Source organism: Plasmodium brasilianum, chromosome 14 (assembly GCF_023973825.1).
Source record: "Plasmodium brasilianum strain Bolivian I chromosome 14, whole genome shotgun sequence".
NCBI lineage: Eukaryota > Apicomplexa > Aconoidasida > Haemosporida > Plasmodiidae > Plasmodium > Plasmodium brasilianum.
Genome location: NC_090127.1, coordinates 2,613,843 through 2,639,060, shown reverse-complemented (window position 1 = coordinate 2,639,060; position 25,218 = coordinate 2,613,843). Strand labels below are relative to the sequence as shown.

Here is a 25,218-nt window from a genome sequence, read left to right as displayed (position 1 = left end):
TATGGGCGTACACAAAGGGGTAAAAATATGCATACATTTCTGTATATGTATTACTTATGTAGCTTACCACGTAACACTGTACCACTGAGGCGTGTACAAACCTAGGAATATATGAACTTATCGAATTTTTGTAAACCCATTATTCAAAAAAATAAATTTATTATGTTTTAAAAGAAAAAAAAAAAAATTGCTGTAATTTTTCTTTTTTTTTCTTTTTTTTTCTTTTTTTTTTTACAAAAAAAAAAAAATGCTATAGTTTTTCTCTTTTTTTTTTTTTTACAAAAAATAGAATATTATGTGTCATATTATTTTTTCATGTGAAGTTATTCTACCACTACTGTGTTGTTAAAAATTGAGAAAAAAGGCCATCCCAATGTTGAACAAGCAAAAAATAGGCAAAATTTAGGTATTGCCCACTCGTACGATAAATACGCGTACATAGATACATGTACATATAAACATATACATATATATATATTTATATAAATGTATTTGGACGAGTTAAAAAAATAAAAGAAAAACATACAAATAAGATATAATAACGAATGTATGAAAAGTAAAAGTAAAAGCAACAACAAACGCTAATACAAATGCAAATGCAAAAGTATGTTTATACATAAAACATGTTCGTTCGAAGTATGCCCGTAAACTAAAGGGTACATCAAATGTTAGTAAAGATTCAAGTAGTTAAAACTCTGTTTTTTGTATTATTTGTGTACATCCTTATTATATCAAACACTTCATTACCCTTTTGCTTTTCCATGTTAAGGAAAAGCCTTATTAAAATTTCATTTTATTTTTTTTTTTATTTCTCAAATTTTTGCATGCCTTTTGAAGTTTATCATCTTCTGATACAAAAAATTAAAAAAAAAAAATTTTACAATTACAAAGAAGAGTTATTATGTAGTATGTATCACTAATGGGTAACGCGGAAAATTCGTATGTACTATTGAGTATATATGCATATATATATATATACATATACATATATATATATATATACATATATATATATATATATATATACGTACGAATGCACATGCACGCTTATGTGTGAACGCGTATGTAAGAGTAAAACCATATCGCCCAATGTGACAGTAACGAAAAAAATAAAAAAGTTTAACGGGAATACAAAAATAAATTATGTCATTCAAGTTAAAAAAAATAATTAAAAAATTAAAAAAGAAAGAAACGTGTCAACATATACGTTGTAGTGTAATAATGCATAAAAAAAAATTTAACCTAAATTTTTAAAAAATGTATATTCATATTGTAGATATACTCTTTTTTGTGTGTGCGGTTGCTTATAAGAAAAAAAAAAAAAAAAAATGCAAAATTGTATGTTCAAAAAAATTCAAACTATGGATAGTAAGTTGTATCAAATATGTAACACCTTGATTTCACTGTTAATCTTCGTTGTCCTCTACCTCGTCCGCTACCTATTCTTAAATCTGATTTATGTTTCCCTCTATATCACGATATGTACCCATGAGCATATACATACATACATATATATATATATATATATAAAGATATAGATAGATAGATAGATAGATAGATATAGATATCTAGATAGATATAGATAGATAGATATAGACAGATATATATAGATAGATATGCGAATATTCTCAAGGTATCTGCCCATGCACCGTCTTCACTATATAACTTTAGTTGTAATATAATTCAAGGTTCATTCCATCTTTTATTTCATAGTCTTGTAATGTGATATGATCTTTATATATAGTATACCATTTCTGTATTCTTATTTTGTCAGCTCTTGTTCCTGTACGTGGGGTGAGAAGTATACAACTGATTTGTACACACGTACATGCATATACATATATATATATACATATATATATATATATGTATATACGTATCTACACATATACGTATCATGCATTTATTTATACACACAGGAACAGTCTATACAGTTAAATCTCAAAATGGTGTATAACCTGTCTGCGCAGCCACAAGTTTCTTTAAATCTCCGATGGTATCATCCGGGTTACATTTCACTCGAATTTTTTTTCCCAGTCGATCGTTGAGTATTATTTCTATCATTTTTTTTTTTTTTTTTTCTAAAATTACAAATATATTATACATGTACAAACAAAAGTAATATCTGTTCATACATTTTCAAGTAGCTGTTAATTGGGGAATTCCTCGGTAACTTCATTACGAAGTTAATAACTTTTATGGACGCTATTCACACTGTTATATATATATATATATATGTACATGTACATGTGTATATGTACATACATAATGAAACGTAAATTTTATCTTAATTTTACCAACTCGAAATTACAATGGATGTTCTTTCTACAATTTACTGAACATACCATATTTATTTTATGCAATAACTCAAATCGCTCGAAAAAAAAAAACTAAATAAATTCCATAAATAATTGGCAAAAATAATTGGCAAAAATAATTGGCATAAATAATTGGCATAAATCAATGGTATAAATAAGTAACATGAATAAAAAACATGAACATATATACTTAAAATAAATACATAAAAATAAATAACAAAAATAACAGTTCATTATTAAGCTAAAAGTATTGTTTACAATTTCACAATTTTCGCAAACTTTGCAAACTCACAAAATTCGCGAATTTTCTCTTGAAGTAATTGGGACGTTGGCTATATATCTTCGCTTTTTCTAAATCGTCAAATTTGCTTCTCAAAAATCTGTGATATATGTTTGTATATATATATATATATATGTACATATTGATGTACATATAAATATGTGCTTATATTAGAGTAATGAGCAGCATTGCCAAAATGCTTATACAAAAAAAAAAAAAAAATGTTAGTACGGATCTCTTGAAAAATAGTAAACTTGTTTGTTATTTTTTCATAAATATGTATAACAATGTTCTTTTTGTTGTTTTAATTCCTCATCTTGTTGTTATATTATTTAAAAAGGTAAATTCGCAATACAGTAAGGATGAAGCATCTTTATTTTTATAAAATTCTGTGCCCCTTTCTCTTCAATTTGTGTTATAAAGTAGAATAGAGAAATGCTTTAAAATTTTGGCAAATTTATCCTTTTTTTTGACACATATTAAATTATTGTGTATGATATATATATATATATATCAGTATGCCAATAATGCACTTGAAATTAAAGAAAAAAAAGGGAAAAAAAAAAGCTTGTATCCGTTTGTAATGTAAAAGATAGAAATGTTTGAGGGGTAATGTTCTCTAGTTAATTTTATGCAATAACCAAAAAAATGAAAAAAGAAAAGGAAAAAGAAAAAAGAAAAGAAATTTTTTTTTAACCAACGAATGGGCTCCTTTGATATACATTTGTTTTTGTCCTATTTTTTCTACTATTTTTTTCCCATCTGTTCGCCCCATTTTTGTTGTCTTTTTTTTTTTTTTTTAAAAGAATAAATACAAAAAGTAATACTGTGCCACTAAAACTTGCTGTTTATATGATGTGGCAAGAATGTCCTTTTTCTTAAAAATTACAAGAGGTTTACGTCTTATTAAAATATTTCATTTTTTTTTTTTTTAGAATAAATTTTCTCTTTATCCATGAAAGTATTTACTGCGTACTGTAAGCGGGTGATTACTCCGAAAATGTGCATATATATGTAGTACGCATATGCAAATATATAACATACCAATATACATATACATATGAACATATACGCATAAACACACGCATGAACACACGCATGAACACACGCATGAACACACGCATGAACATACGCATGAACACACGCATGAACACACGCATGAACATACGCATGAACACACGCATGAACATACGCATGAACATACGCTTGAACATACTCATAAACATAAGCATGCACTAACATTTACTAACAAACATATGCACACGCACAAAAGATCAAATTCATCACATGAACAGATCCAACTTTATGTGTATCTAAATTATTTTCCACTTTATCAAAAATAAGAGATTTGTAATTTTTCTGGGTTTTGTTTTTTCTTTTTTTTATGAACACGTACATATGTATTTATGTACACATGATAAAACCATAAACATGTTCACGAATATGTTTATGTGTACATCTTACGCGTATGTTTACGTATATACATACGTGCATATATGATGGTAATCATATAAACATTCTTATAACTGCGGTTCACTACTAACATGTACACGAATATTTTTATTCTTTTGACTCTTTCACAATATATATATAATGCACATGAATACATACACACACATATACAAACATACATGCACAGAACATGCACAAATAACACATAAATCTAAGATGTACCACTTCCCTGATTCCCCGCTGCAAACCATGTAACATATGGTTGGTACTTCCATACTAGTTCAAGGCCCAGGCTACAAAATAATTATGTAAACACATAAGGGGTTAAACCCAAAAAGGATATGTATAACGATAAAAGTGATAAACCATGGTACAAATGAAATTCTTTTTTATTTTTTTTTATATCTGCAATAATTTTTTCATCTTTTGGATTTTCAATTAGCTCACTGTATAAATTTTCTTTCTTCAATTTTAAATTATAAATTTTGCTATGCAAATATAAATTATTTAATAGACATGACAAAGCAACAACTGATGAACTGATTCTTAATTGTAAATTATGATTAGCAAGTCTAACTGTTGTAAGTAACAGAATACCAGAAAATAAAGTAGAAAAACTAAAAAAATATTGAAAATCTTTATTCCTTCTTTTAAAACCCTCTTCTGACTTATTCATTTCTTCTAACTGCTTTTTTGCTTCTTCTGCATCTTCCGGAATTACTGTTCGTCTCATATTTTTTAAACTTCTCACTAACCCAACATCCGAAAATATACATAACCAAAATGTTGAACCAAATAAATATCCCCAACTTACATTTAACAAAGGCCTAAGAACTTGTGGGTTTTTTATTATCAACTTGGGGAAAAGCGAAAGTACCAGACTTGACAACCCTGAAAAGGGAAAGTACATTCACATGCATATGTACATGCAAAAAGAAAAAAATAAAGTACTACTGACAATTTTTTTTTTTTTTTTTTTTAAACAGGTTTTTTTATTTATATTGCATTTCGTTATATATATATATATATATATATATATATATACATATACACTTAAATATATATATACATATACACTTAAATATATATATATATATATGCACTTAAATATAAATATATATATACACTTAAATATATATATATATATGTATATATCCATTTTGTATGCAATAACACGGGAAGGTAGTAAAGGGGGGGAGAAAGAATGAGTATAAAAAAAAATAAAATAAATGCGTATATAAAGCAGAATTGGTGATCCATAGTAGCGTCTAATGTTTTAGGCTACGCATCAGCCACAGCAAGACTAGTACTACCAGCACGACTACGATTACCACTGCTAGAACACCTACAACAACCGCTACTGCTACTGCCTTAATTCGAATATGGAAGGAAAAACGTATTTCCCTTCATCTTTCGTACATTACTTGGTAGTCCTTCATATCCGAAGCGCGTTTATTTTGTAAATAAGACAATATATATATGCGTATACACACATACATACATATGCATGTACAAGCCCTGGCGCACGCGCGCACGGACAATTTACCTCATAAAGGACTATATGGATACAGTAAATGCGCTGCTAACATAATGAAGATTTATGATCATACATAGGCTCATGCTCTTCCCCCTTCCCCCTTCCAAAATTTATTACCATCACAGGTGTGACATATCTATATGTACATATATATGTACATGTATATATAAATGTATATATATATATATATATATATATATATATATATGGGTGTATATGTATATATATAAATGTATATGTATATACATTAATTTATATACTTATGTATGTACATTTCCTTATTTTTTATTTTTTTTTCCATGTTTTTCCCATTCTGCTTATTAATCCCACCAGCAATATTTGTTAAGCATCTCAAGTGACTTGTAGTGGCTCCCATCTTTTTTTATTTCTTTCAATAAAAATATTAGGATAAAAAAAAAAAAGTTCAGCTTTGATTTTTTTTCAAAAATGCTGCAAAATATTTCTTCTATAACTTATTTTATAAACAAACAAATAAATGCAAGGTTCACCCACGAATAGATAACAGATATACAAGAATGCAAAAACAAAGTAGTATTATTGTACACATGCGAACAGCATATAAGCAAACATATACATATATACATACAGTATTCGTACTTACATAAGTATATAAATTCATACTAAAAAAGTACATACATATATATATATATATATATATATATATATATAACTACATATTTAATCATATAAATTAAAAAGCTGTTGTGTAATGAAACTCTCTTCTTTATTTCATTTTTTTTTTTTTTTTTTTTTTTTTTTTTTAGCTTATTTTTTTAAAGAAAAAAACTTACTTTAACGATCAGCTTAAGGATAAGAAACTTAAGTTTTCGTCAAACGAACAGTCGTTTCGTTAGTGCACGGATTGTACATACATACAAATATACATGTATGTGATATATAAACGTATGTTATATATTATATGTACGTGACACATACATGTATAGTTACTTTTTTTTTTTTTTTTTTTTTTTTTTTTTTTTTTCCATTTTAAGTAGGCACATTCGATTTGACACGATGGCGGGTACACTCTTCCTCTTGGTAAAAGTGCTACCTTCAATTTTATGTTGTTTTGTTAAACCTTTATTTTATTTTATTTTTTCTTTTATTTCAGTTTATTTTTCTTTTATTTCAGTTTATTTTTCTTTTATTTCAGTTTATTTTTCTTTTATTTCAGTTTATTTTTCTTTATTTTGTTATTTCCCTCTGATTATTTTTTTTTTTTTTTGTTTTTTTTCTATGACAATACCTCTGATTTATGTATATGCTTTTTTATTTATAGATAGGCCCCTCTAACAGACTACCTAAAGCACTTGTAAGTAAAATACATACAAAAAATATATGTAATGATATATTAGTTTTTTCTTTTTTTTTTTCTCTCTCTTTTTGTTTGCTCATTTAAGTTTCAATGAACAGAAGCGAAGTTCTTATCTCGCTTGGTTTTCCCAACAATTTAAATTCATGCAGGCATAAAAGAAGAACGCGCGCATACATATACATAAGTATGCTTGTACATACATAAGTATGCTTGTACATACATAAGTATGCTTGTACATACATAAGTATGCTTGTACATACATACGTATGCTTATACATATATGTATTTAAGAACATATGGACGCAATTTAATGATCCCTATGTGCTTTTATCAACCGCGGCGAATTTCGCTCTCCTTTTTTTTTTTTTAAATGGTAAAGCTCCTATTATGCACAGGATAAGAAGCGCTAAATTTTACAAAAAAAAAAATAAATAAATAAAATAAAATAGAATAAAATAGAATAAAATAAAATAGAATAAAATAAAATAGAATAAAATAAAATAGAATAAAATAAAATAGAATAGAATAAAATAAAATAGAATAAAATAAAATAGAATAAAATATCTGTGTGTTCATATAATATGCGAGTTTGTAAGATTGGTTAACAAATTTTGTCAAGATATACACAAAGAAAAAATATTAACAAGTTATGAGAGCAACAAAATGAACAAACAAAAAAAATTAAAAGATGAAATAAAGTTTTGTATAAGTCTAGTATTAAAAAGAAAAAAAAAAAAATTATTTCAGATGGACGGGAAGGGTAGTAGAGTAAAAAAAAAAAAAGAACATGGTTAATTTTTAATTATTTGCAAATATGAAAAATGGCAAAAATTTATCACAGATATACATCAAATGGAGGAAAAGAAATAAAATAAAAAAATTTAAAGGCGATACGAAAATTAAATGTACATGTAAAGCTGATAGTGATGGTGAAGAAGTAAACAACAGATGAGTATGTATCGTTACTCTGCCCCTCCAATTCTTCGTCTTTTCACATTTTAAAATATTTTCTTATCTCATTACAAGATTTTAAATCCCAATCATATAATTGATCACATCCTAAGAATACGACATTTGGCCAATCTTCATTATTCTGCATACAAAATAAATTCTAAAAAAAAGAAAAAAAAAGAAAAAAAAGGTAAAATATGCTAAGTGGTGATATTCAAGTGTAGGCATCATGCGTGTCTCACAACTCAACAGTAACATGTTCGATATACATACATATACGTATAAGGACATATATCTCAGTATAGGTAACGTATGTATTTATGTATGCATATACACAGTATGCCCATTTGTGCATTCGTCGGTCGCTTACCCTGTCCATGTTCTTTGTATAAACACAATGCGGCTGTTCTCTTTCTGTAAAGATGCTAAAGTCGAAAACCTTAACAATTCCATCTTCTGATCCTGCCAATATCAAATTCTTGTAATCTATAATAGGGCTCAGTAACGCAACACACGATTTGTTAAATGCCTTGAACTGGACAATATTATTTTTAGCACGATTAAATGGTACTGATTTTGATGATGATGTAACTTGACGTATATCTACCTTATTTATATACCCCTTAACATCAGAAGAAAATATTATACTGTCATCCCATATACTCCATATAGTTGATTCTGGGGTTTTGTCAAACGGAATGCTTAATGCTACTGTATTCTTTCGTATATCGAATATTTTTATAGTTTTATCAGAGGAGGTAGAGAGCAATATGTTTCTATCAGTTGTATGAAAAGAAATATTATTAATTTTTTTGTTATGAAAGTTAAAAGAATGTAAAGGACTAAGCATAGACAGATCCCACAGTATTATGGAGCAATCTTTCGAACCACTGCATAACAAATTTGGTGTTAATTTTGATAAATTCAAGCAAGTTACGCAGTCACTATGACCATGTAACTTATCATCTTGTATGTCCTCATATAGTCTGCTTCTTTTTTTCCGTCCGTTTTTATCAACGCCGCAGCGTTTACTTCCATCTTTTGTATCTCCGCCTTTTTTTCTACCACTCTCGTTACTGTCCTTATTGCCTAAATAGCTCAAAGCCTCCAACTCCTGAATATTATGTACATCCCATAGACCTATATCTTTATTTAAAGTACCTATAGCTACAATATTCTTATTTTTATAATAGGAACACGTGTTTATAATTTGTAAACATAAGGGGTAGTTATCTATTATTGCATCATCATATATATTAAATATATCTTCATCATAATTAAAGATGTGTGTTTCTAGAGTACCTACATCGCTATATATTTTACCGTTCAATATTAGAACATCATCTGTTTCTAAATGCAACTCATCTTCATATATATACTTTTTATCATTTGCTATAATGCTGTCTTCAGTTATCACCTTTCGATATTCATGTTCGTCATTAAATACGTTTTCTAACTCTATATATTCGTTTGATTCCGATACGTAGCTCTTTTTTTTCCTTTTCTTCTTTGATTTGTTCTTTCCGCGGATTGAGCTAGACTCGTCCTCCTCGCTGCGTCAAGCATATATATATATATATATATGAAAACATTAGCATGTAACTATATATACATATATATATATATATATTACATGGCGCGCGAAATAGCATATGAATTGCATATATTACGTAGTAGCACAGTTTTTCTATTTGCGTCAGAATAAGAGGAATAAACACACAAAAAAAAATGAAAAAAATGAAAAAAATGAAAAAAAGACAGTATATATAGGAAAAGAAATGTGCAGACATCATACGTTTACATATACGTATATGTACATATTCTATTCTTATGTGCGAATACCTCCACAGGTCCTTTTTACTTCCTATCTTCTTCTCATCTTTTGATAAAAAGGCAATGCAGCTTACAATATCGTTTACCTTAACATTCTTCTCTTTTTTCAATTTTTTTTTTTTTATTTTTTTATTTTTTTTTTCTTGGACAATATTGTACATACTTTCATTTTCTGCTCCCTCCTCGTCCATTTGTAAGGTGCACGATGTAAGCGATGATGGGTTTCAGAGGTGTGGAAGTTAACAATTCGAAAAAAAATGCTCGACAATCAATGAAATCGTGTATCGTACATATATTCATACATACAGTACATACATGTACGTATTGTATATATGTATGTATATACGTATGAATAATGGGACATACATCTACGTTGAGCATTCACGAAAGCGCTCTTAATGTGCTCCTTTAATTTCAGAAATATACGAAATAATAATACTTCTCTTATACGTATATAATGTATTATTTATTATTTTACATTCCACATGCTGAAAATTATGTACAACATACTGCATTCTTGTTTTATAAAAAATATTTTTCTCGAAAAAAAAAGGGAAATGTAGAGCATGAAAAAGGTTTCAACACGTTCGCCCTTATTACTATATTAAATCCCTGTTTTTACGGTTTGTTTTATATGCCTGTTTTTACGGTTTGTTTTATATGCCTGTTTTTACGGTTTGTTTTAAATACCTATTTTATGGTATTATTTTAAATACCTATTTTATGGTATTATTTTAAATACCTATTTTATGGTATTATTTTAAAATATATTTATGTGTTCCTTTTTATTATATTTTTTTTTTTTTCTCGTTTCATAACAGTGTAGAAGTTAATTATGTAACAAAACAATGGCATATACCACATCTATAAAAATAAAATTAATATTTTTCAAAACTACATATTGCCTTAAGCCATAAATTTCAAATGACCAACATATATAAAGCAGAAAACTGTATACGTGTTTCACCACTACGTTATTCCGGTACAACGACACTTTTATATATACAGACGCTTCGATGTATGCATGTACATATATATACACTTCAAGTTGGCTTATTTATTTTTTGAGTACGTACTTACTAATTATAAACCACTGTGAAGGGACCCCGAGCTTTTTTTTTTTTTTTTTTTTTGTTCAATAGTAAGGAATACCTCCATTTTAGTTACTACAGTATATATATATATATGTATATAGAAATATATAGATATAGAAATATATAGATATAGAAATATATAGATATAGAAATATATAGATATAGAAATATATAGATATAGAAATATATAGATATAGAAATATATAGATATAGAAATATATAGATATGGATGTATACGTATGTACGTTATTACTTAAAAAAAATAAATAATTTTTTTAATGCCATGTTTCTGAAAAATAAATTTTACTTTTTTTAAAAATTAAATTTTCTCTTCTACAACTGTCATGTAAAAACGAGATGAAAAGTTTTTTTGAAATTTTGTTCTATATATTAATATAAAAAATAAAAAAAAAATTAAAAAATAAAAAAAAAATTAAAAAATAAAAAAAAAATTAAAAAAGTAAAAAAAAAAATTATCAATTTTCTAGATAATTTTTATTTTCCTTAATTACAACATCTGAGGGAAAAATATTTGTGAAAACTGCATCAAACTTTGGTACATATTTTTTTTCTCTGCGTTTTTACAGTGAGCATGCGGACAAATATTTGCTCCCATACCTTGACATATATACATACATATATAAAGATATATGTATATATATATATATATATATATTTATTTATTCATTTATTCATTTATTTATTTACATGTAGTACCCCAACTAGTAACTGAGCAAATGAAAGCTGCTGCAAGCTGTACTATTTTTTACGTTTAAACTATTTTGTTTTTTCTAATTCATTGCGCTTCTCTTCGTTTAGCTTCGTTTCATTTCATTTCGTTTCGTTCATTTATTTATTTATTTTTTTTTTTTTTTCCAATGAAAGTATATCCTTAAACCATCTTTTAAAATAATTTTTTTGGTTAAATTAATTTTGTAAACAAAATATAAATGTTAAATGTATAGTTAATGTATAGCCAATGCATATCCAATGTATAGCCAATGCATATCCAATGTATAGCCAAAGCATATCTGACGCATATTTAATGCATATATAATGCATATCTAATGTCCATTTAATGAATATTAATGAACGTTATACAAGAGTTACTCCATTTTTTGACGTTATTTCGTATTCATGCAGCTATCTCGCAATGCTTTAGCCAATGTGTTTGCTTGCACAGAGTACCATAGCAAAGAGGGGCATGTATATACGTGCATAAATATATATACATAAATATACGTACATAATTGTATATACATAAATATACGTACATAATTGTATATACATAAATATACGTACATAGTTGTATATACATAAATATACGTACATAATTGTATATACATAAATATACGTACATAATTGTATATACATAAATATACGTACATAATTGTATATACATAAATATACGTACATAATTGTATATACATAAATATACGTACATAATTGTATATACATAAATATACGTACATAATTGTATATACTTAAATATACGTACATATTTGTATATACATAAATACACATACGTACATACTTAATTCGTATGTTTTACTACACGAGGTCTCTTTTTTTTTATTTTTTTACTCAAGTTCATTTACACCTCGGCTGATATAAGCGCTGTATATATGTAGGCATATACATAAGTATGTTTTTACATGTTGTACATACGACGATAAATTTTCAAATATAATTTTATTCGAATGTAATTAGACACTTTTCCTGTGGGTTAATCCATCATATATTTATGTTTCCGTTTGTTTGCCTGTTTTTTCTTCTGTTTATTTGCTTGTTTTTTCGCCTCTTTATGCTGCTAGTGTATGTTAAAAAATGCCTGCATATCTGTGTCATAACAGTTTGAAAGGATTTATATATTTCCTACTTAGCTTATTTTTTCAATTCATATATTTTATCATTGCCAATAAGTGTGATGTATACACTAGTTATTAAAATATAGATTTTTCTTCTATATTTTTTCCCTATATTATTTCCACGTTTTTCCTTCAAAGAGATTTTTTTTCGTTTTATTTTTTTTTATCAATTTTCGCATTATTTTTTTCTGACCCGTACATAACTTTTTTTTTTTTTTTTTTTTTTTTTTTAAATTTAACTATATTTTTACTTCATTATTTTTTTTTTCAATTCTCCGGCACATGATATTTTAATGTATACATGTGTCATAAAAATTATAATTATAATTATAATTATATATTTATATATATATTTATAATTTTTTTTTTTTTTTTTAACTTGATGAAATTTTTATAATTTTTGTCGGGTGTTGAAAGAGTTAATACATTCTCACCTTTTGCGTTGCAGAATAAGCGTTTGTGAAGGTTATATATGTATATTAATGAGTACATATATATATATATACACGTACGTACATATTTATTATATACATATATATATATATATATATATACATGATTACATGTAAATATATATGATTGTGCGGCAAAAGCTACTTTTAATGAATTCTGCTCAAATCACGCGTAAGGAGGTACTCAAGGAGGTATATAAGGAGGTACATAAATAGGTACATTCATATGTATGTTTGCATGTATGCTCATATGTATGTTCATATATGTTCATACTATTACTCCCACTTGTACATACTTATATGATACCAGTTTACGCAGCAAAAAGCATAAGGATGCATATAACATGGGCGTAAATATACCTTCATTCGTACCATTCATTATATTTTTGAAAATATTGCTACATTTATGTGTAGTATAATTCTTTTTTTTTTTTTTTTTTTTCAAACGTATAGATGTACGCGTATGTGTACATATGTAACATTATGTACTCATACATACAAATATATATGTACATATACATGTGAATATAAATCATTGTCAAAATAATGCTTTAACAGACGCTGTATATGTACAGAAGAGAAAATAAATGGTAAAAACAGCTCAAGCGGGGAACAGCCAACTACAAACTTTAGCTAACATGTAAATGAGATGAACGCGATTAAAAAAAAAAAGTAAAAGGACGTAAGAAAAGACAGCATAAGATAAAATATTAAATAATCAAAGTTACAAAGTGACAAACTAAAACAGTAAAATAAAAAAGAAATAAGAAATAAGAAGCGCACAAATAAAGGAATATTTGTATGTATTAATATATAAGGGGATAAGCTAAAAAAAAAAAAAAAAAAAGGGAAAAAAGGGAAAAAAGGAGGAGAAGGAAGAAAAGAAAGAAAGGAAAGAAAAGAAGAAAAGGCAGTAAGTCTATTTAACATTTATTTACTCATTTTTAAGATAAGTTCCTTCGTACGACTTGTAGCAACTACCAATCGTATCCCATATGTAGTAAACACAAATTGAAGAGTTATCATCAGCAAATTAAAGGTAGCTCCCTCACTAATTTTCGTATAATCATCTCATAAAGTGTACACACATATATGTATATGTATTTGCGCATATATATGTATACACTTATACTTGTGTACACTTATATACGTTCTCATGTGTTTGTATGTACGTACATAGACCTATATAGATACTAATTAAACTATTTTCCCTGTTGTAATTGCGAAAAATGGATGGATTCGATGAGGCAAAGATGAAACAGCTACAGCTGTTGAAAGAAAAAATGAAAATTGCTAAGGCACAAAAAGGTGATGATGGTAATAAAAATGAGAATGTACTTCCACATGATGTTAAGAATGTTAGATCATTTGAAACTCAAGATATTAAATTTAATAAAATTGGAAAAAAAAATTTTGAAAGTTTTTCATCTAATAAAAAAATAATACATATTAAAGGGAATAGATACCCATTCCAACAGTCAAAAAGTGCTATTACAAATTTTACATTTAAAACAAAAAATGGTACAGTCAAGATAGGCAATAATAGTAATAATAATAATGATGCTGATGCATTTGATACACCGCTAACTTTTGAGGAGGTTATGAGAAGGAAAAATGAAAAGAAAAAATTGGCATTTGAAAGAAGCAGTCAAAGTAATAATGACGATTTGGTGAGTGCCAAGCAGATGACCATAAATAATGAACAAGATCAGAAAATTGTTTCCGATGTGTTTGGTGGATTAAATTGCGATGGCGGTAGTAACAACAATGCGAGCAATGATCTTAGCGGAAAATTTAGTGGTAATTATAACAGTAGATGCAATGGCAACTACACCAGTGGTGGTAATGATGTCCATAACAAGGACAATCAGAGCCATAATAACAGCAGTGAGAATTCCAAAAGCAACCAGCTTATGAATGGATGTTCTGCGCATAACGAGGACCCATCAAACATAGATATGATAAACAATACAAATTCATTTAATATAAATGGTACAAAGAATTCACATTCCTTTGGTATAAATTCTTTGAATAATTTATTTTTGAAAAATGTTAGCAAAAATGAAGAAATTATAATAAAGGAAGAAAATATGAATAATACTTTTCCTTTTTCAAGGAATAATTTAAGTGATAGTTTTGCAGACACTTTGATAAGGAACAATTTGAGTAGTAACATATGTAATGAAGGAATGAGCACTCAGCATTTTGGCATTCGGAATGAGCACTTAAATGATAGCTTGAACAACAGATTTAATACCCATGTAGTAAGTAATGAACTTAAAGGTGGTACTATTTTTCCGAGCAGTGTAACCAAGGTAAACGAGTTTAGTTTTAACAAAACTTCGAATATGACTAGTGCGAATGATAAGTTGAATGGTACTATAACCGATTCGTGCAGTAAGGGCAGCGGTTTGAGCGGTGTAACCGGCGTTAGCGGCATCGGCAGCATCAACAGCGATGGAAACATTGGTAATAGTGAAATAAATGACAGAAATATGTTAAACATAACAAATAATGTTAATTGCTTTAGTAATATGAGTAATATATTTAAAATGAATAATAACTTGAGTAGTTCAAACGATTTATTTAACCGTCCACAAAATGCCAGCAGCGTGATGATTAATCGAAATGTTGAGGAGTCAGAAGATAAATATAAGCTCCTCAATCATGCGAGCGAGATTAGTAATAATAATAATAATAATAATAATAATAATAATAATAATAATAATAATATGAATATGAATATGAATATGAATAGTCCTTTTACTAAAGGAAATAATAATACAAATTTATTCAACACCAGAAGTAACATTTTGGATAAAACGAATGGTAGCTTAAGCAGTATGTTTTTTGGAGCTGTGGAGGGAAGTGCCATTACTAACGGAAAAAGCATATTCAGCAATGAAAGTGGAAAAAATATATTTGGAAATGAGAGTGGAAAAAGTATATTCAGCAATGAAAGCGGAAAAAATATATTTGGAAATGAGAGTGGAAAAAGCATATTCGGCAATGAAAGCGGAAAAAGCATATTCGGCAATGAAAGCGGAAAAAGCATATTCGGTAGTGAAAGCGGCAAAAGCATATTCGGTAACAGCACAGGTGGTGCTGACTATAAGAACCTCTTCAACACAAGCAGCCTTTTTAGTAAAACAACTGGTAGTAACAGTCTTTTTGATAATGTGAACAAATCACCTGACAAAATAAGTAATATTATAAATAGCCAAAGTACATTTGTTGTTGGTTCCAATCAATATGCTAAAAAATTTAGCGAGTACTTAATAAACACGAACAACAAATTAATAAGCGATAGCTATGCCGTCAGAGCGAATGCTTTCCCCAGTGAAGACATTAATAGAAATGACAAAGGCAATGGAAATAGTAATTTAAATGTGAATGCAAATCCAAACAGTAACAGTAACAGTAGCAGTAACAATAACAGCAACTGTAGCAATAACAATAACAGTAACAGTAACAGTAACAATAACAGTAACTGTAGCAATAACAATAACAGTAACAGTAACAGTAACAGTAACAGTAACAATAACAGTAGCAGTAACAGTAACAGTAACAATAACAGTAGCACCTCGTTTAGCACGTCATACAATGGTCTGTGCAACGGATCTACTGCTCCTATTAACAGCTTTTTTAACCGAAGTGAAAATTTATTTTCGAGGGAAAACGATGATGTGAATTCGAAGGTACATAAGTTTAAAAACACCTTGTCGAATATTAAAAATATGAAAATTGCTTCTTTGAATGAACAAGTAAAAAATGAGAGCAAAATTGCTTTATCGTCAATGGAAAAAAATATAAGAGTTGATGTTATTAATTTTAATACAATTAATAAGGAACAAATGGGAAATAATGATAGTAATTGTAGTAATGATGCTATTGACAAGAGAGGAAAGAGTGAAGAAGGAGGTACTCTCTGTTCTACCAAAAATGGTATTACCATTGGTGATACGCCAAAAAATGAAGAAGATATGGCTACTTCATCTGGTCCTCACATAAATGTTGAAAATGCGGTAAATCGAGTCCATAGCATTAATATAGTAAGAAGTAACAACAATGATGTAAACCAGTATGATGAGAACAGAAATGCAAGTGAAAACAACAACGATGTCAACAGGTACGATGAAAACGATAATGCAAATAGAAACAATGACAATGGCAACAGCGTGCTTGCAAATGAAAACTCAAGTAACATGTGTAAAAGTAAAGAAGGTAGTATGGACCTTTGCAAAACTACGACAAGCTTCTTTACCAGTCTAATTCCATCCTTTTTTTCTGGTTCAAGCAAGCAGAACCAAAAAGATCTAAACACAAAACTGGATAATCTTAATAACGATAATAATTTAAGTAATTTGAATGGAGGTGGGAGTGTAGATATTCATGAAGGTACCAGTGTTGTATTATTAAGGGAGAACAACGACTGTGATGAACCAGTTGAAGAAAAGACCAACGAGAATACAAACAGTAGTAAGGATAAAGAATTGGACAGCGGTTTGAATACCTCCTTCAATGATGTTGAAGTTACACATTTCAAGCAAGGTAAAAATGAATATGAATACAATACTTTTAGCAGTTCTTACATGAATTGTATCTTCATGACTAGTATGTGTACCACGTGTATTACTTGTACTATTTGTAATAGCTGTGGTAGTAGTGCTAATCATTCCCTTAGCAGCGAACAAGAAATTACGAACGAACTATTTTACCTTATTTGTAGATGCTAACCAGAAAAGTAGTGAAACAAACCATGAAACATTATCATTAAACAGTATGAAGGAAGCACCAAGATATACGAATGTTGGACATACGCAGATAAAGGATACACCCCAGGAAGAGAAATCATCTGCTGAACTTAATGGATCAAAAAGTGAGTTAACGAATGGTGAGCATAATGGTAGAGGATTAGGGGAAGAGTCCGTCCCTAAATGGAGTTGTAATGATGGCATGGGTAGAAGTAGGATCAGCAGTCCTAGCAGTCCTAGCAGTCGAAGTGGGGGTAAAACCAATTTTACAACAGCGGACGTTTTGGAAAAAGCTCACAAGAACAACCACAGTCTATACGATTCTTTCAATTTATATGATGCACGTGCATTAAATAAATCGTTAGAGAGTAAAGAGAGTAATAATGCGAGTCGTCCTTTAAATGTAAATGACCTCAATACACATACGGCATTTCATCATGAAAATAAAAACGAAGGGGAAAAAAGCGAAAGTCAAAAAAACGAAGCGCAAAAAAATACAAATAAGACCATAACAAATGAATTGCAAAATGATAATAACATTTTTGGCATATTCCAACAAATACCGAATGACAGTTTACTAAGTATAAACTCAGATAATTTTCAAAATAAAGAAGACTTCGAAAAATTCAATCAGATATATAAAAACATAAATTGCATAAATAAAAATATAAATTATATAAATAAATACGTCCCAACAACAATTGAAAATGTAAACAAGTATATTGATGAAAATATTAACTGTTCAGAAAATTATGACAGAATATCTACGGTTAATAAAATTTTTTTAGAAAAAATTCAAAATTCACACAATAATACGCTACAAGAGAATAAAGAAATGAAAACTATGATAAATAATTTAAATAAAATGATTAACAAAAATGCTAATTCTATAAATGGATTGATAAAATATAATGAAAAGAATAAAAATTGTGGAGTAACTTTCAATAAAATGAGTAGCCGTAATGATGAAAAAAATAAAACCATGTACTATGGCTACAATAGCATAAGAGCAAAAAATTTTATGGAAGGAGGAATAGGAACTGAGAATGAAATGGTGGGTGTTAATATAAACATGTTAACCCCTGTGGAAAAGATAAAATTAATAAATGAAACATCAAAGGAAATTTCTGTAAATGATGAAATCAATGCAAACGAAATGATACCTGAACATGTGCAGAAAATTATGGAAAGAAGAGAATATTTCAAGGCAAAAAATAGATTACAAAATAGTAATGATAGTACGAAAAAAATAGCAGTAAAGAAAATCAAACCGTTTGTTCCCTCAGAATGTAGTGAATCCTTTAGAAATACATTTTACACAAATGAAAATAATAAAAGGAATATTTTTTCTTTAAAGAATTTAAGTAACATGGATGTATTGAATGGAAGCCTTCCAAATAGTGGCATTATCGATATTAGTGAAAATTACTTGAACAGTATTTGTATAAATGATAATAGTGATAGTAATAAAAACAATTTGGGTAGTCATGATAAAAAAACAATCAAATGGCATGAAGAATTCGTAAACGCAAATACAGAACATATGAAATTGTTGAGTAACTCTAACAGTGTAACTACACCTTTAACGTATTTTAATGAAGAACATAGTACACCTTTTAAAGAGTTGGACATCATAAATAGTAAAAGCAAGATTAATGTAAACAGTGAAAATACAAATGCTCGTATTCACAATAATATTGATGTGTTGTCATTGAATACTTTAGAGGACTCTACTATAAGAACTACAAGTAAGCAAATTAATGGCATGTGCGCACCTAATAATTGTATAGACAGGAGGAGTGCTATTGATGATACAAGGAATAATGATGTTTCTTTCCTTCTCAAGATAGAAAAGGAACTAAACAGACAAACTGATTTTATTTCTAACATTTACACTAGTTTGGAAAAGAACAATTATATTTACAACAGACATAAGGTGGAATCGCGAAATGACAACAGCGATTACAATAATAGTAATGATGTTGGTGATGATGATAGTAAGAATAATAATAATAATAAGAATAATAAGAATAATAAGAATAATAATAATAATAATAATAATAATAATTAATAATAATAATAATAATAATAATAATAATAATAATAATAATAATAATAATAATAATAATAATAATAATAATAATAATAATAATAATAATAATAATAATAATAATAATAATAATAATAATAATAATAATAATAATAATAATAATAATAATAATAATAACCATGTGCAGGCAAAAAGGAGAATGGCTAGTCACATGGGAAACAACAACATGAGTGACAACGAGTTAAGTTCTTTTGACCATTTTGAAAATGAAGACAAGTTTTTTTCATCTACTCAACAAAAGAAAAAACAAAGGTTTGAGCGGATTGTAGACAGTGGAAATGTAGATAATGAAGAAGAGGATAATAGTTTATATCAAAATGCAGATTCAGAATTATCACAAAAGGAAAATAAATGTATTAATATGTCTCATTATGTCAAAGAAATTAAAAATTCGAAAACTTTATCAGACATTTCCACCAATTTAACGAAATACACACTACAAAGTGAACAAATACTTTGTGATATAATTAATGATAATTTTAATATGACATTAAAAGTTTCCTCACTAAGCGATTTGCCATTTTTGTTTGAAGATTTTACTTAATTTTACCTTAATATCTTCATTTCTTATATTGTTGCTTCCCCTTTTTTTTTTTTTTAATAGCCATTATATTTGCATTTTAACATTTTACATGTAAATGAGTATGTGTGTATGTATATGTATGTATATACATATGTATATATATATGTTTTATATATTTATATATTATACTTATGGGGTTATTTTTTATGCCTTTAATTTTATTAGCATTTGGAGAAAATTTTTTTTTTTTAAATATAGAGTATGTTTTTAAGTGTAAATATAAAATGTATATCTTCCATTTGTAATTTATGTTTGTATACGTACATACATTTGAAGCACAGTTTCTTTTACTTACTTTTTATATTTATTTTATTTTTGTTTACCTTACATTATTTATTTCTCATTTTGCCTTTTCTTTTCTTTTCTTTTTTAAATTGTTTGAAAAAATAAATACAAGTGGAGACATATTTTTTATTATTAAAACTGTGTGTCTGAGGAATAACAGGACACTTCTTTTTTTAATTTTTCCTTTATTTCATTTTTTTTTTTTTATTTCATTTTTTATTTATTTCTTTTTTTTTTATTTCATTTTTTATTTATTTCTTTTTTTTTTATTTCATTTTTTATTTCTTTCTTTTTTTTTTTATTTCTTATTTTTTGTTTTTTTGTTTATATTTTTTATTTTGAATAATATAATACCAACTGGAAGCACATACCCATGTATGTAGTATGCACATAATAAGAATTTAATGCATAAAATATATACGCATATATATGTATATATATATATATATATATATTAATGCAACCCGTATGTAAATGTGCAAGTACATTTTTAACACTATTTCCAATTTATCATTTATGAAAATAAAATTAAAACAAAAGCAAAAACTTATTTACGCAATTCATGATTCAATATATACCAGAAGTAAATTAAAAAGAAAAAAAAAAAGCGAAAATTAAAAAAATGCCTCTTTGGTTATGGTTCTATAAGCGAAGGTTCACGCGCGAGTAATCAGGGTTAGATTATGATATAGCTCTTTTGTAGGTCAGCTCTAATCGCTTTATATATATGTATGCATGTATGTATGTATATAGTCTTTTCGGCGTTTAATTTTTTGCCAATGGTCTTGCAGCATTTTTGCACCAAGCATTCGTCTTTTTTCCTTCTTTGATCGATGGACATATGCAAACGTTTTTGACCCTTATACAAATATATAATAAAAATAATAATAACAGTGATAGCAACAGCAACAGCAACAGTAACAGTAACAGCAACAGCAACAGTAACAAAGTAGAATAAGTAGCTTATATTTTAATTGTGCTGCTTCACCAGGTAAACCATTTATATGTGAATATAAAAACTATACACGTTAAGGAATAGATGAAAATGTCTTTAAAAAATAAACATACACGTGTTCATAATGTACACAAGACCACATATATACATATAAACATAAATCATGTACGTTCGTATTCCAAATATTTTTATATTATGCAATATTCTTTTAATCACGTAGAAACATTTCAACTTTTTTGTTCTCAAATTTAAAATCTGTCTGTACACATTTTTCAGAATAAAAATTATTAACCGTTCAGAAATTTTACAACTGTGCGCGTATATGATCATGGTTAATTTTAATTTTTTAGTTTGTGTTTGTTTTGTGTTTTTCATTTTCTTTTTTTTTTTTTGGCTTTTAAAAAAATTGTAAGACTATAAAAAATAATTTTAACGAAAGAATGGAAACAACCATATATTAAAATTATCCTAAATGAACAATAATTCTCTCTATACAACTGTTGCGAACCTTTAGTTTATGCAAAATGTAGCTATTAAAAAAAAAAAAAAAAAAAAGTTTAAAAAAATGGGTCAGGAAAAAAAAAAAAAAAGTGCAACTTTAAATGAGCACACATCTTTTGCACAATATTTTGAAGACATATGTTTTCTCCTCAAAAATGGACACACGAACACATATATATATATATACAGTGTATTTATACTATGTATATAATATATTTATATGTGTATGCTTCTATTCCTTTTTGATATACCCACGTAAAAATAACGATAAGCTTGCACGTACATAAACTTTACGACATATATTTTACAATGTACCATATGTAAAACACATAACTGCCGAAGAATTCTCAAATATGCATGGTGATCTAGATGTTTTGAATTAAAATATCACGGATGATGGGCATAAATAGGAATATACTACTGCGTCATGTAACGTAAATACATATATATATATATGCAAACATACATAGACACTCTCCTTACCCTGTTCATAATTTCTAAAAATCGAAGGGGACGAACAGACCGTCATGTGCCAAGGCGAAAGAAATATCTGGAAATTTTTTTGCCAATTTTTTAAGAAATAAATTAGTAATATTATGTTCAATATCACAAGACATCCCTATAAAAAAAACTTTCTTTGGTTTAATTATCAAAGCAATTTGTATACTTTCATACAAGGAGAAGTGAGAATAATGTTTCGAATTATAATAAAGTGCGTCTATAACTAAAATTTCAGGTGATCCTACTTTTTTAATATAATCTAATACATATGGTGGTAAATATGAACAATCTGAAATATATATTAACTTTTTATTTTCTCCTATTACATAACCAACACAAATGTAATTTGTTCCATGTTGAAATGGAATAAATCTTATACTTTTATCTTTATCAAATTTTGTATAGACAAAACCATATTCATCTCTTTTGTCACAGGTGTGTATATTTATACAGGCTTTATCATCATCTGTATTTACTCCTTCCTTTTTATCATCAATATCATTTATTTTATTTTTTTTTTCTGTTTTATTATTATGATTATATTTTGAATTATTAACTAGTTCATCAGTTAATTCCTTCAAATTCTTTTTCTCATGTATTAATACATTATATTTTTCATCGTTTAAAACATATAGATTAAGTGCAGCAATTTTTGAATAAAAGATATTTTCTGTTCTTTTCTTAACTAAATAGTCATAACCTTTTCGTAATCGATCATAGGTTACTTCATTCACATATATGTCAATTGGATTTTTCGGCGTGTAATAACAGATATCATCATGTTTTATTTTGTTAAATTCTTGCAAATCTCTCAAGTCATCTATCCCGTTCAATGCGTCTGTGTGACTGTGGCTTATCAGGACTAAGTCTAATTTAATTTCCTACGAGGAAAACGCAAGAAAAAAAAAAAAAAAAATGAACAGTTCATGAATATAAACTGATATTTATAAACAATGAGGAAAAAATAAAGCAAAACTTACGAACAGTACATACAAATAAACTAAAATGTATGAACAGTATATAAAAATAAACTAAAATGTATGAACAGTACATACAAATAAACTAAAATGTTGAAAAGTACATACAAATAAACTAAAATGTATGAACAGTACATACAAATAAACTAAAATGTATGAACAGTACACAAAAATAAAGCAAAACTTACGAACAGTACATACAAATAAAGCAAAACTTACGAACAGTACATACAAATAAAGCAAAACTTACGAACAGTACATACAAATAAACTAAAATGTATGAACTGTACATACAAATAAAGCAAAATTTTACGAACAGTGGATAAAAAACCTTAACAAGTGCGACAGTGCAAACAAAAAATGAAGAAAAGTTCTGCAAAAAGTTTTTATGTCGCACTAATATAAATTCTTAATGCATTTTTTTCATTTTACATAAAAATTAATTTTATCCTTGTTACGCAAAAGGCTGTCTCTAAACGTTTTTCCGACGTCTATTAGAACATAAGAGTCATTTGATTTTAGGAGAACGGAAATATTATTTCTCTTATTTTTTGAATTATCATTTAATGCATCGTAACACGTGTAACATTTTAAATCTGAACAGTCATTATATTTTTTTCTTAAATACAAATCATTTAGCTCATCAATACATTCTAAATCTTTCGAAGCCAACTCATCAACAAATTTCTCTACGTAGTCAAAATCTTCTTTTTTCAATTCTGAATTATATGAATTCCTAATATTTTGTTTCGATAAAATTTTTGAATTTTTGAAAATGTGAGATAACTTTGGACTGGAAGATGATGAACCTGTACCTGTTAAAATGGTGAATGGTAACAAAAAAAAAAAAAAAAAAAAAAAAAAAACATGAAAAATAAAATTAACATGCGCATTTTTCTTTTTTGTGTGTGCTTTTATTTCACTTTTATTTTCCCCCTTTTTTTTATTCATATTTTATACTCCAATTATCTTTTTTTTTTTTTTTTTTAAATGTACACAATATTGTATATATGCAGTAGACAGCTGTATATGCATATGTGTTAAAGGACATATCTTGAACTTCATTGAAACAGGTAACAGTAAATAAAGTTTAACGTGTAGTAAGTACATTAAGGAGAAATACAATTTTTGAATTAAATTTATTTCAAAATGGTAATTATTTCATGTATGTAATATTTTCTTTATTTTTTTTTTATGTCAAATACCTAAAAATATGATACCGTTCTCCGTTATCATACTTAACGTAAAAATAGGAATAATATACTATAATGTTATGTTGTTTGTATTTTTTTTTTTTTTCTTTTTTTTCTTAAAAGAAAAAATATAATGTATATTATTGAAGGCTCCTCAAGAATATTATCCTAGTAAAATGCGGAATTTTATTTTATAATTCTCAATTCTTATATAATTTTACTACAGTGATATTATATT

General features: G+C 27.2%; 4 protein-coding genes across 4 annotated transcripts; 1 reads left to right on the top strand and 3 right to left on the bottom strand.

Annotated features, from left to right (window-relative positions):
• Window positions 1–4,261: 4,261 nt before the first annotated feature.
• Window positions 4,262–5,707, bottom strand: MKS88_005767 (uncharacterized protein; the record flags this gene model as incomplete). The annotated part of the gene is made up of 4 exons (XM_067219060.1): window positions 4,262–4,343; window positions 4,425–4,941; window positions 5,364–5,420; window positions 5,638–5,707. The coding sequence occupies 4 exons, from the start codon at window positions 5,705–5,707 to the stop codon at window positions 4,262–4,264; spliced, it is 726 nt and encodes a 241-aa protein (XP_067070973.1).
• A 2,207-nt stretch (window positions 5,708–7,914) lies between these two features.
• MKS88_005766 (periodic tryptophan protein 1) lies at window positions 7,915–9,898 on the bottom strand (the record flags this gene model as incomplete). The annotated part of the gene is made up of 3 exons (XM_067219059.1): window positions 7,915–8,034; window positions 8,245–9,427; window positions 9,717–9,898. The coding sequence occupies 3 exons, from the start codon at window positions 9,896–9,898 to the stop codon at window positions 7,915–7,917; spliced, it is 1,485 nt and encodes a 494-aa protein (XP_067070972.1).
• Window positions 9,899–14,350: 4,452 nt separating this feature from the next.
• Window positions 14,351–21,811, top strand: MKS88_005765 (uncharacterized protein; the record flags this gene model as incomplete). Its single annotated transcript, XM_067219057.1, has 6 exons — window positions 14,351–17,786; window positions 17,809–19,848; window positions 19,874–20,481; window positions 20,590–20,619; window positions 20,767–20,809; window positions 21,645–21,811. 6 exons carry the CDS (start codon window positions 14,351–14,353, stop codon window positions 21,809–21,811), a joined length of 6,324 nt encoding a protein of 2,107 aa, XP_067070971.1.
• Window positions 21,812–22,806: 995 nt separating this feature from the next.
• On the bottom strand, window positions 22,807–25,023 carry MKS88_005764 (hydrolase; the record flags this gene model as incomplete). Its single annotated transcript, XM_067219056.1, has 3 exons — window positions 22,807–23,691; window positions 24,220–24,602; window positions 24,993–25,023. 3 exons carry the CDS (start codon window positions 25,021–25,023, stop codon window positions 22,807–22,809), a joined length of 1,299 nt encoding a protein of 432 aa, XP_067070970.1.
• Between the last annotated feature and the right edge of the window lie 195 nt (window positions 25,024–25,218).